The sequence below is a fragment of the Xyrauchen texanus genome, chromosome 33 (assembly GCF_025860055.1).
Source record: "Xyrauchen texanus isolate HMW12.3.18 chromosome 33, RBS_HiC_50CHRs, whole genome shotgun sequence".
Classification (NCBI taxonomy): domain Eukaryota; kingdom Metazoa; phylum Chordata; class Actinopteri; order Cypriniformes; family Catostomidae; genus Xyrauchen; species Xyrauchen texanus.
Window position 1 is genome coordinate 39179217 of NC_068308.1, and position 14257 is coordinate 39193473.

At 37.0% G+C, this 14257-nt stretch overlaps 1 protein-coding gene across 1 annotated transcript in view; it reads right to left on the reverse strand.

The window, feature by feature from the left end:
• LOC127626467 (annexin A11-like) overlaps positions 1 to 12463 on the reverse strand; it is a 16969-nt gene extending 4506 nt beyond the window's left edge. Inside the window, exons 1-12 of the mRNA XM_052102257.1 lie at positions 12344 to 12463; positions 8514 to 8816; positions 8373 to 8404; positions 8055 to 8228; positions 6402 to 6489; positions 6217 to 6311; positions 6002 to 6115; positions 4338 to 4428; positions 4172 to 4251; positions 2002 to 2058; positions 1802 to 1895; positions 1467 to 1562 (exon numbers count right to left, since the gene is read on the reverse strand). Of these exons, the coding sequence (XP_051958217.1) occupies positions 1467 to 1562; positions 1802 to 1895; positions 2002 to 2058; positions 4172 to 4251; positions 4338 to 4428; positions 6002 to 6115; positions 6217 to 6311; positions 6402 to 6489; positions 8055 to 8228; positions 8373 to 8404; positions 8514 to 8808 (1216 nt within the window). The 5' untranslated portion in view covers positions 8809 to 8816; positions 12344 to 12463. The remainder of the gene's footprint in view (positions 1 to 1466; positions 1563 to 1801; positions 1896 to 2001; positions 2059 to 4171; positions 4252 to 4337; positions 4429 to 6001; positions 6116 to 6216; positions 6312 to 6401; positions 6490 to 8054; positions 8229 to 8372; positions 8405 to 8513; positions 8817 to 12343) is intronic.
• Between the last annotated feature and the right edge of the window lie 1794 nt (positions 12464 to 14257).

Consider the following 14257-nt stretch of genomic DNA (forward strand, 5'->3'; position numbering starts at 1 on the left):
CAGTGAATTATTGAGGCTTAATGCCATTTTTATGCCATGTTGTTCATAACAGTTCACACATGAGGGCGCTATTTCGCTGATGTTGTTTTTAACAACCGTTTCTCATGATGTCAGCCTCAATAAAGCTCATTTGGCATTTTTGGAGTGCGGGGTTTTGGAAACAGGGGGCGTGGCTTATTCAACGGCTCAGTCTCGTGAAAGTAGAACGGCTAAAATCGCTTACAGCACCTTTAACACTGCGTATATGAACCTTTGCCATTACATGGTTGTTTAAAGTGAAGCCGAAGCTTGTATTGTATGTTTGTTTATATTTTCGCGGGAGTTTGGAGCAAAACCTCTGCTGACAGCACATGCATCAAAGCTCTTCACGCGCTCTTCCGGACAGGAGCTGATCTGGTTGACGTCAGCGTTGCGGCTCGGGAAGTTCAACTGAATGACACACACGTGCCATTGATACTTATGATGTCACTGATACTTTTTAGATTTGCTTAAAATTCCCTTATTTGGGCATTAAAATGAATTGGAATTTAAATGGCATAATAATCCTGGTTAGATCAAATAACCGCCATCAGACAATTATTTAACTCTATAATGCCTCGTATATTAAATATGAATTAAATAAGTGTATTAAGTATTGCCTGTTTAACTCTCTATTCAAGCTGATGAGTCAAACAACATACAGTATTTAAGTTTCACGTGTTTATGGCACCATCTAGTGGTTATTTGTGGAAAGAAAAAAGTGGTTTCAATGTTTATATCGATCTATTTATTATGCCGGCAGACTTGAAAAGTGAAAAAGTGACTCTTATGTTGGGATAAATGACAGCTTATTTTAATAAAGTAAAAGTGACAGTAATTATTATATCGTAACTGATATTTTAAAATGAGTATTTGCTGAATATAAGCAATTTTGTATATTATGTTATTGAAAAATCTGACATTTACATTTTATAAGCTATATTTAAAGCGCGAGAACTAATATTTCTGTGTATTGTCATATATGCAGCGTGCTCTGTCATTATCTCATAGTAAGATCTCATTATTTTACATTATAAGCTATTATGATGTCATCATACCTTAACATTCGCGACAGCCCTAGCGGTAATCAACATTATTGGTTGGTTGAGCTTAGCTCGTATTGAACCTGAAACATTCCTTTAAGAGACTTTAAATAGTCTTTTCGTTTATTAAAGTGTATCAACAACATACTAAGCCAGCATCATCTACAAACGAGAGTGGCTCTATTTGCATATGCAAATCGTTTAGGCACTCTATGCATTATAACCTCAAATTTGCATCTTATTCAAAACAACTGACTCACTTCACATGCTGTGAGTTCTGATTTGGCCCTATTTTTACGTCACTCCCTCCCCTGTGATTGGCTATTCCTTATCCCCTGCATGCATATTCTAGATCAGCTATTGGCTGAAGGTTTTTCTCAGGACCAATCGGAGTGGAGTACCCACCCACTGCCACCATGCCGGACTCCACGTTTCCAGACATCTCTCTACAGATGCTCTTCTCAATTTCTCGGCCACACATCTGCTGGTACTCATGGAAGACTAAAACAACAAACCAATAATTCTCAGTTAACCTGATGGAAACTATGTCCTTATCTCAAATGATATGGTCCAAAGATGAGCATCTAATGCGGTGGAAATGATGTATCGCTAATGCAAACACCTGATGGGGATGTTTCAAATAATGGGGAACTTAAATGATTGTTTTTCCAGATGAATGCTATTAAATGTGTTGTACTTGGCCATCAGGAAGTAATAGCAGTTCCTGTGTGTTGTTTTACCTTGTCTGAGATGAGGTTTACTGCGAGCGCAGAGAATGGCATTAAACTGGGACTCGTCCGTGCCAACTTTATTCTCTCCGGCAGCATGCAGTTTCTACAACAGAGAAAACAACGCACATTTTCACAACAACAACAACAACAACAACAACAACAAATACACACATAAGCTTTAAGTGAATATAAAAAGTATTTTCCCCAACCTGAGCATCCTGTTTGGCCATAGAAATGTCCACAGTCTCTCTCTCATCACGATTACCCTGAAAACAAGAGAAACGATCATATATTACATTATACTATATGGGTGAAAACTATACCACAGACACTTCCTGTATCCACTTCCTGTTTCAAATGGAACAATAACATTATGGTGAAATTTGCCGTAAATGTAAAGTTACAGCGTTTATGTTGCAACCTCTTTTAACAATGGAAAACTCATTAAAGCCACATGGACCAAAAACGGCAACAGGTAAGTCTTTAAGTCATTATTATGGGATGTCAACTATTTGATTCAGTCATATTTATGAATTAAAATGTCAATTTATAAGAATTATGACTTTGTTTCTCAAAATAAGAATTTTAATCTCATAAATGTGACATTTTATTTGTAATTATGACTTAAAATTATGATTTTTTTAATCTCGTAATTATTACCATGTTATAATGATGACATTTTCTTATAATTATTGTATGGCTCAAAAATATAACTCCATCTAACAATTTACTCTCATCTCATTTTATTTCATAATTATGACTAAATATAATCATTTTGACATATCCTTGTAATTATGAATTTATCACATAACCATCTCGATCTTATGACATTTCTTATGAAGCATTTCATAATTATGACATTTATCTCATGATTGTGACCATCTCAAAATTGTGACTTTAATCTCATAATTAGGTTGGATTGAAAAAGACAAAATACTGCACATAAGCGATTTTAGCCGTTCTACTTTCACGAGACTGAGCCGTTGACATGCAAGCAATATGCTAAAACATGCTAGCAATACCTAGCAAGATGCTAACACCACCTAGCTAAGTACTAAAACAGGCTAGCAATGCCTAGCAAAGTGCTAAACCATGCTAGCAACACACAGCTAAGTCTTTAAGCATACTAGAAACATGCTAGCAACATGTAATCACATGCTAGAAACACATAGCTGTGTTAAACATGCTAACACTAATTAGCAACACCTATCTAAGTGTCAAAACATTCTAGCAATGTCTGGCTAAGTGTTAATACATGTTAACAACAGTTAAAACATGTTAGCAATGTTTAGCTAAGTGATAAAACATGCTAACAATGCCTAGCTAAGTGCTAAAACATGTTAGCAATGCTAGCTAATTGCTAAAACATCCTATCAACATGTTAGCAATGCCTAGCTAAGTGCTAAAACATCCTATCAACATGCTAACAATGCCAGATAATTGCTAAAACATTCTATAAACATGCTAGCAATGACTAGCTAAGTGTTAAAACATCCTATCAACATGCTAGCAATGCCTAGCTAAGTGCTAAAACATCCTATCAACATGCTAACAATGCTAGCTAATTGCTAAAACATCCTATCAACATGCTATCAATGCCTAGCTAAGTGCTAAAACATGCTAGCAACATGCTAAAACATGTTAGCAATTCCTATCTAAGTGCTAAAACATGCCAGCAACATGCTAAAACATGTTAGCAATTCCTATCTAAGTGCTAAAACATCCTATCAACATGCTAACAATGCTAGCTAATTGCTAAAACATCCTATCAACATGCTAACAATGCTAGCTAATTGCTAAAACATCCTATCAACATGTTAGCAATGCCTAGCTAAGTGCTAAAACATCCTATCAACATTCTAGTAATGCCTAGATAAGTGCTAAAACATCCTAGCAACATGTTAGCAATGCTAGCTAATTGCTAAAACATCCTATCAACATGCTAACAATGCTAGCTAATTGCTAAAACATCCTATCAACATGCTAACAATGCTAGCTAATTGCTAAAACATCCTATCAACATGCTAGCAGTGCCTAGCTAAGTGCTAAAACATGCTAGCAACATGCTAAAACATGTTAGCAATTCCTATCTAAGTGCTAAAACATGCTAGCAACATGCTAAAACATGTTAGCAATCCCTAGCTAAGAATTCTATCAATACATTTTCAGATTAGGCTTTTCTCATAATTATGACTAAATCTAATAATGTTTTAATTTTCTTGTAATTATGTGTGATCCTCAACAATGTCCAATTTGATTAAGATTTACATGTATAAATGGTAATTTACATCCAAACATATGCTAGTGTCATTGCTAATATAAAAGGACAGAGAAACAATAAGAAATCCACAGACACATTTATAAAGACAGATGATGTACCTGAGACAGGGAGATGAGCAGACGACGGAAATGTCCAGATGTGTCACTGCTGATGGCGTCCTCCAGAGATTTCTTGTGCTCTAAATAACACACAGGGATCTTTATATTTACTCAAAACATCATTTTCAGACACTTGAGACATTCTTCTGGGTAATGGACCACTCACCTGCCTTATACAATTTATTTATTTCCTGTATTTCAGCATTATTACGAGACGCCAGAATCTCTATGAGACAGGCCTCGTCTGTTCCTGCACCCTGAGCATAAACAATAACAATCATTCATTCATTTATCATTCATTCTAATATTCACAGTCTTATTTTACATTTGTTTTCAGACTTTAAGGATTAGTGCACCCAAAAAAATGCATATTCAGTCATTGTTTACGCACCCCTGTGTTGTTGTAACACTATATGACTTTCTTTCTTGTTCTGAACACAAAGGGAGAAACTGTGAAGAATTGTTGTGCTCAGTGATGTCACAATGGCAGTTTATGGTGACCACCTCTTCAAGCTTCAAAATAATGCAAATGTATCATTCAGGAGTCTAATTAATTATTCATGAGACTCATGATTGTTATGAAAGTATACGATGAGGTTTGGTGTGAAACAAACTGAAATCTGATGCATTAAATAGTGTAAATGTTCATTGACCGTTGATCTCCTGTGTGTGTTCGTGATAGGACACGAGAGTAACAGTTCACACAGACCCCTCGCGACAATGGGGCGTTTGCAAAACTTGTTTTGTTTATGTAAAAACAGGTTCTCCATGGTGATAGTGACAACACAACACAACTGCACACAAACAGAGAACAGAACTTACTAAACATGTCTGAAGAGTTTGTAGTTGAAGAATTTATGCATTTCTATGCCCAGCCTTATTTTTTGTAAGTTTTTGTACCGGTGCCGGTTCACAGTGGACGAAGTTTCCCGCGCGATGCTGGATACAGAAAGCAAGCGATCGATAGGACATACCGCCACTCGTCGCGGCTGGTTAGGACAAAAACTCTGATTACTAAAGAAAATATACCTTTTATCGCATGTCGTTAGCCGTCAGGTTAGGACACGGTGAGACTGCGGCTGCCTGTAGCCTCATCTATGAGTACTTCTTTAAAAAAAAAAAAAAGGCTGGGCATAGAAATGCATAAATTCTTCAACTACAAGCTCTTCAGATATGTTTAGTGAGTTCTGATCTCTGTTTTGTGTGCAGCTGTGTTGTGTTCTGTTGTCACTATCACCGTGGAGGACCCGTTTTTAGATAAACAAAACGAGTTTTCGCTTGAACGCCCCAATGTCGCGAGGGGTCCGCGTGAACTGTTGCTCTGGTATCATGAACACACACAGGAGATCAATGGTCAGTGAACATTTTCCCTAAATAATACGTTACATTTCAGTTAGTTTCGCACCAAACCTCATCGTATACTTTCATAACAATCATGAGTCTCATGAATAATTAATTAGACTCCTGAATGATACATTTGCATTCTTTTGAAGCTTGAAGAGGTGGTCACCATAAACTGCCATTGTGACATCACTGAGCACAATAATTCTTCACAGTTTCTCTTTTTGTGTTCAGAAAAAGAAAGTAAGTCATATAGTGTTACAACAACACTGGGGTGCGTAAACAATGACCGAATTTACATTTTTGGGTGAACGAATCCTATAAAGTAAATGTGAAACTGGTTGTTTGCTCTACATGCCAGTCTCTTCCTGTCTAAGTGAGCAATAAGTGGATAAATGGACCCAGAGTTCTAGTAACGGATTGTAAATTTGATCCGATGTGGATATTCCTGAAAAGTCAAGGGTGAATGTGTGTTAAAGGAAAACTCACTGCTATGGCCTCCTTCAGCTCAGAGACATCAAACTGAGTAGGAGTCTTCATCATCGCCAAAACCAAACTTTCAAAGTTCCCAGTCAGCTCCGACTTCAGGTCACTAACCAGATCCTGTGAATGACCATAAAAAAAGGAGGTGTTACACACAACAAACCACAATGGCGGTTCATTTGCATTTGTAATCACAATGTACCGTGTCATCACAATCTCACCTTGCCGTACGTGGTTTTGTAACCGGCGACCATCGGCACACGCTGCCTGTTGGTGCGAGAGCCGAGAAGCTCGATTATGGCATTTTCATCGGTTCCTGTGAGCAAACAAGAGTCAATTTTAGAACATGTGGCCAAAAAAACACATTGGTGGTACTAATGAACCAAAAACAACGATTTCTTCTCACCGAAGCCCTTCATTGCTTTCCTCAAGACTTCAACATCTCGGAGAGGATCGGCACCAGGAAAGTCCTTCATGCTTCCACGGTAACCCATCTAAACACAAACACTGTTATAGGAAACACTTTAAGATCATTTGTGCCATCCTTTGGGAAACACTTTGACTGTAACTGAGAGAACACGCTGTATTTATATAATAGCAGTGCGATAATGCTATATATAGATATATGAGTATGAATATACTGCGTGTACTGTATACTGTATATATATCAACACACACACAATACATGTATGTGTGCATATGTGTGTGCATATATACAGTGACTATATAAATATATCACACACACACATATGGGTCAATAACTTCATGCATTTTTCTTTTGGGTCCAGATATATGAAGTTATTCAAAAATATATTTAAAGAAAAACGCCATTAAGACAAAACCAAGACTTGAACTCTTCTATGATGCTCATGTTTTACATGATGGACCTCAAAGTCTTGTTTATATTTGTTTCTGAGCTAAAAAGCTAAAAAAATGAATAAATAAATACATTATAATGTCATGTGGTGTAACCGTCCGGAGACGGTAAAAAAAGTCTCATTAAAAGCTGGCATTTTTGAAAAAAGAAACGTTGGCATGAGTAGAATAATCTTTTATTATTCTTAGAAACAGTGAAACAATTTCGTTTTTAAAATGTTATAAATATTTAACCAGTCCACCAAATCAAAGTCAGGTGGTGTAACCAACATGTACGGTGACATTGTTGTCATGTGACCAAAGAAAACAAACAGAGGACCTCTTCAGACCCTCAAGCACAATTGGTTTGTTCGGGTCAAATGGAGCAACCCTGAGAGAACTAATGAAAAATGATTTTTTGACCTTGAAATGATTCATTTTACATTCAAGATGCATAACAAACAAAAACAAGTATTTTAAAACTGTTTGCTTGATGGTCACACCACATGACATGTTTAACGTCTAAACTCTTTTTCTTTAGAAAATGCTTATAAATGCTTTCAAAAATGTAGAAGAACAAATCTGACAAACTTCACATTTCTACGAACTTGGCACGTCTGTTTTAAACTAGACATTTATACATTTCTAATTTGTATCACCTCAGACAACCTTATTGTTTTAATGACCCACATTTACACACACACACACACACACACACACACACACACACACACAAATATCGACTATATAAATTCTAACCATTTTCATTTTATCTTGACGTTTATGTATTTGTAATGAAATGGCTTTAGAAGGTCAGGAAACATCATTTCAACACAACCGTGGAGCGCAAGTATAAAACACAGCAAAAGAAAGTTAAAAATAATCATGTTTTCAACATTGTTTGCACTAAATAAACACAAGGAAAATTCTATTTGATCATTTAATTTATATGCACAAATATAAGAATACACATAATACAAGAAATCACAAGAGTCACGTACATATACGCATATTCACATTCATTTGAAGTAATTTCTATGACTTTTCCAGGCCTACATTTTTCTTAGCAAAAAAAAAAAAAATCACAATTTTAAATTCCCTGATTTTTCCAAGATGTCAATGACCGTGGGAACCATGTGATGTGTAAATCTAAAGTGAAGAAAGTAAAAGCTTAAAATGGCCCATGAAGTTGCCAGTCGCTCACTTTAGCTGCAGGAACAGCCGGTTGTGTTGGTCCAGGCGGAACACCCCCTCCGTACCCGGGCATTGACGGGTTTGGAGCCGGAGCACCTGGGTATCCTGGCATGGGCTGTTGTGGCATGGGCTGTTGTCCTGGGAAAGGACCTCCGGGGTACCCCTGAGGCATCCCACCTCCAGGCTACATACACAAACAAACCACAAGGAGTTCAGTAACGTTACTAAGTGACTACATGTAGCTTACAATGGCTATGCATTGAAAAACAAACGATTGACTGCAGATTGACAAAGAATAGAAATAAAATAGAAATATAGGAATGCTTACAGCTCCAAAGCCAGGCTGGGCACCCCACCCACCTGTTACAAAACATACAATAAATTAGTGCTGCTTAAAACACCACATATTACATAAAGTCAATGTCAAAACATATATATACAGTATATGTATATAAAAAAAAACGCTCACCTGCAGCGGGCATGGACGGGTACCCTCCGGGCTGGGCAGCAGGGTAACCCCCTGCCTGCGGTGGGAACCCTCCTCCCTGTGCGGCCGGGTAACCGCCAGCCTGAGGAGGATATCCCCCGGCCTGGGGTGGGTAACCTGCTCCGGGGGGATACGCCCCTGGTTGAGGTGGATAAAACCCTCCCTGTTGAGGATAGGCACCCGGTTGGGGCGGGTATGTACCCCCGGGGGCTTGCTGATATGGTCCTGATCCGGGCGGGTAGCTTCCGCCTGCAGGGGGGTATCCGGGATAACTCATCTTGACACCTGGGCAGATAATACATTTTTAATAGTAATAAGAACGTTCAAAAACATGGTTTGAAGTGATACAATGTTCATTTTAGTGTGATAAAATCACATACTAACATTATCCGTGTAAAGTTATGTTTCGATATTGGACATAACTTCACACAGATAATGTTAGCGAGCGATTTTATCACACTAAAATCATATTAACATGTTTATCGTTTACATCTTGTGACTGTACATTCGAAACGGTGAGAATTGGCCCCATTGACTTCCATTGTAAGTGCCATAGTTTAACATTTATTTTGAAATAAACGAGGGAGTCGAAATCATTTTTGGTGGAAATCGTCAAGAAATTAGAGGTAGAACGATATATATCGGTTTTACCGATTAATCGGTGCTGATAGATGCTTTTTCGGAACTATTTACCGGTCGATAGCTGCCAATAGATTTTTCATCATTTCATAATTTCAAAATAAGAGTCCCCAGTGTGATTCGGGCTCGTTTATACTTATAAATTCCACGTTATGCATCAAAACGTATTATTGGGATTTTGGCTGAACAGAAAAACTGCATCTAGTATTTTATTTATTTTGGACTCAAATGCAATTTTTTTTAATAAAAACTATCGGCCAATTAATCCGTTATCGCCCTTTCCCCACCACCTTAGATATCGGTATCGGCAAAATCCACCATCGGGTGTGTGTTAATCAAATTAGCAAAAAAACTAAAATGTTACAAAAACGAATTAAAAGAAATCCCAAAAAATGTTGATTTTTTTTTTTTAAATTGACACATTTCGCTTATACAATCAAATACATTTGAGCATAAAATCTTGAAAAACATGTCAATGATATTTGTCAACTACTAAAACTTTAGTATTTAATTTCTGCACCATTAGTGTCACTCATAATATCACCCAAACTCTCTCCGTCTGCAATTGGTTCCACAAACAGTTCGTTCAATCCCAAATTCAATCCATTGGTTGAGTCAATGTTGCTTGATCAGGCTGGTTGGGATACTCAAACAATAGTAGAGTGCCACAAACACTACATATCACCTTTAACCTAGAAGTAAACGCCTATATCCGCTTGGTAAACAGACAGGTATTTTCAGTCTTTGAAGGGAGAACCCACGGTGTTCACTCTGTACGCAGAGTATCTCCTGATGTGTTTATACAATACCAGTCAAAGGTTTGGACACTCCTACTCATTCGTCATTGTTCATATATTCCACATTTTAGAACGACAATAAAGTCACCAAAACCACGAGATATGATGTAGTTATGTCAGTAATGCTAATTACTTTCCAGATATATTAAAATATATTAAAAAAAAAAGCAATTCACACAAAATAATTACTTGAATACACCATTTTTTGAATGACCGATTTCAAAGTCATTTCGCGATTTTTTTTTTGGGGCTTAAAAAAAAGTTACAATTGTCATTTGGTTTATCTGTCTGGATACATGATATAAAGTCACCTTAGCACAAAAGCTTAAATTCTTTAAATCTAAATAAACTTTGGCATGAGTAGAGCGGCAGAATAATCTATTATTATTTTTCTTTAAAGAATAAGCAGTGAAACCCCTCAATATTGTGCGTAGTTAAAAACAAAAAGTTTTAAAATGTAACTAAATATCAAAACTTTGACTTTTTTTTGCTGTTCAGGTCAATCTGAGTAACCCTGAGTTAACTTGATATTATTGACTCAAACGTGCATGATATTTGTAAAAACAATTATACCGTTTTTTAATTTTTTTTGTATTAATAATTCAATTGCGTACACTCGTGTATTTAAGATTCAATTAACATTTTTAAATACCTTTTACTTGGTTACACCACATTACATTTTTAAGCCAACTTTTCAGAGATATCCATCACTTGCGCATTTATGTTGCTTACAATAACGAAATAAGGCCTCAAAACTTTCGTGTCGCAAATTAGCGCCTCCTAGAGGAAATTTTTGTATGAAAATAAAGTATTTCACAGCAACTAAATGGACATGTAATATACCAAATTAAAGCTCTCATTCTCAGGAATTTGACTGTAGAGTTTATTTTGTTGTTGCCCTAATACCACCGGTTGAACATTTTCAAACGATTCACAAAGTGAAATATGATTTCCGTAAGTCATCAAATACAAACAAAACACTCTTAAGTGGCGATAACTGCTACTGAAAGCACCAAATAGCTAAAAAAATTTAGATCTGCGTTTACCTTAGGCAGTAGGTTTTTTTTATTCTTAAAAAAAAAAATAATAATTTAAATAACATTTTCTATGAGCTCGCTTGGCTGAATAATCCAATGTTATATCTTAGATTTCCAGAACAAAATATGCCATCCAGAAGGAAAATCATGCAAATCAAATGTTTTTGACTATTGTGATCGCAAAGGGGAGGATCTCAGCTTTCTAATAACACCTAGATTGAGCTTGTAGTCCACTCAGAGGCCGAGATATTCAATGAAATAACAAGGGTGTTGCTTGAACCGAAAATTAGACTGAATGTCAATGGACGAGCACATCGGTGAGGCCTAAAATGCGTTACATTTTATTTATTTTTCACAAATACTTTATCATACGATTATAAACACAATATTATCAATAATTTGACTCTGTTTGTAAATTGAAGGGGTTTATTTTATTTTTTATTTTTGTCCACAGTATGTGTAAATAGTGAGCTTTTAAATTTGAGTGTGAAATATTGCACCAGTGTTTAAAGGGTTTAAACTAGATTTTTAAAAGAAATCTCAAAGTTTCTCAATATCACACAGACTAAAAAGTTCCCATATATACAGGACACTTGTTCACTGCTGTAAAACATCCCAATTTATATTTTAAATGCTAGTTATGTCCATATTAGGCCCACTATTTACTTACAAAACTGAAAGCACTACGCATAGGCCCACGCCTTTAAATCAAACGGGGTTTAAAAGCACATAAATTCAGTCAAGAGTATCCAAACTTTCCACTGGTTGTCTGTTGGTATATTAAGCTTGATGTTGTGGTTATATAGGGTGTCGTGGTCTTTGTGCTGCTATTCAAATATGTCCTATAATTCAGAGTGCGTGTCAAATGTAAACCACAGAGAGCTTCTACAATCTCTTTTGTTGCTTAAGAAAACAATAAAACTATCCTCTTAAAGATCTCAAGTCTAAACGTCTACCGAAATATTATCCAACCACAAAGTCAGATAATCAACTATAACATAGTAATATAGTTTCGACATTATGTTGATCTACCGCAGGCAAAAAATGGCAGCCGAGTATTTCAGATTACACAACACACACTAAAACAAACGCCCAGAAAACAAACATCCTTTCCACAATTCAGGTCCTTTCGACAGAGTTTCCATTACAAACATCTTAAGGACATATTTCACCCAGACAAATGTACAATTAGCCCAATTATTCAATTACATTACACCCATTATTAAAGCGTCTCAATAAAGCACGAGGCAAATAAAAAGAACCATATTAGTAACAATTTAGTAACAATGTAACATTCTCTGCATTAGCGCGCGAAGTGAAGATTCTAAATAAAACTTACTGGTAATGTGTAAATGATTAAAAGCACTGGCGATCCGTGTCCGTGGACAGAATGAATGAGGAAGTGTTCACAGATTGCAGTCTATCACATTGGATGTGACCCGCCCCGAGTCCTTCCTCATCCTCACATTCCATACTAGAGGAAATACGGAGCTATACAAGTGCCACAATTCTGCACGCGCCAAATTTTAATTTGAGCGCGCAAAAATGTTCTGCACGTGCAAGATGAAACTGAGCGCACTAAAAGTTCTTATGCATGCGCAAGATGATATTTTGAGCGCACAAAAAATGTTCTGCATGCGCAAGATGAAACTGAGCGCACTAAAAGTTCTTATGCACGCGTAAGATGATATTTTGAGCGCACAAAAAATGTTCTGCATGCGCAAGATGAAACTGAGCACACTAAAATTTCTTATGCACGCGCAAGATGATATTTTGCGCTCACAAAAAAATTGATGAACCCGCAAGATGAAACTGAGTGCACTAAAAGTTCTTATGCATGCGCAAGATGATATTTTGCGCTCACAAAAAAATTTCTGCATGCGCAAGATGAAACTGAGCGCACTAAAAGTTCTTATGCATGCGCAAGATGATATTTTGCGCTCACAAAAAAATTGTTGAACGCGCAAGATGAAACTGAGTGCACTAAAAGTTCTTATGCATGCGCAAGATGATATTTTGAGCGCACAAAAAATGTTCTGCATCGCTAAGATGAAACTGAGCGCTAAAATTTCTTATGCACGCGCAAGATGATATTTTGACGCTCACAAAAACATGTTCTGCATCGCCAAGATGAAAATGAGTGCACAAAAAGTTCTTATGCATGCGCAAGATGATATTTTGGCGCTACAAAAATGTTCTGCATGCGCTAAGATGAAACTGAGTGCACTAAAAGTTCTTATGCATGCGCAAGATGATATTTTGAGCGCACAAAAAATGTTCTGCATCGCTAAGATGAAACTGAGCGCACTAAAAGTTCTTATGCATCGCCAAGATGATATTTTGGCGCACAAAAAATGTTCTGCATCGCTAAGATGAAACTGAGTGCACAAAAAGTTCTTATGCACGCGCAAGATGATATTTTGAGCTCCCCAAAAAATTTCTGAGCAGCGCAAGATGAAACTGAGTGCACTAAAAGTTCTTATGCAGCGCCAAGATGATATTTTGAGCTCCACAAAAAATTTCTGACAGCGCTAAGATGAAACTGAGTGCACAAAAAGTTCTTATGCACGCGCAAGATGATATTTTAGCGCTCCCAAAAAATTTCTGAGCAGCGCAAGATGAAACGGGCGCACTAAAAGTTCTTATGCACGCAGCAAGATGATATTTTGGCGCACAAAAAATGTTCTGCATCGCGCAAGATGAAACGAGCGCGCTAAAATTTCTTATGCACGCGCAAGATGATATTTTGCGCTCACAAAAAATCGCTGAGCAGCGCCAAGATGAAACTGAGTGCACTAAAAGTTCTTATGCACGCGCAAGATGATATTTTGGCGCACAAAAAATTTTATGCAGCGCCAAGATGAAACTGAGCGCTAAAAGTTCTTATGCATGCGCAAGATGATATTTTGAGCGCACAAAAAATGTTCCGCATGCGCAAGATGAAACGGAGCGCGCTAAAATTTCTTATGCACGCGTAAGATGATATTTTGAGCGCACAAAAAATTTTATGCACGCGCAAGATGAAACTGAGCGCACTAAAAGTTCTTATGCATGCGCAAGATGATATTTTGAGCGCACAAAAAATGTTCTGCATGCGCAAGATGAAACTGAGCGCGCTAAAATTTCTTATGCACGCGAAAGATGATATTTTGAGTGCACAAAAACTTTTATGCACGCGCAAGATGAAACTGAGCGCACTAAAAGTTCTTATGCACGCGCAAAATGATATTTTGAGCGCACAAAAAATGTTCTG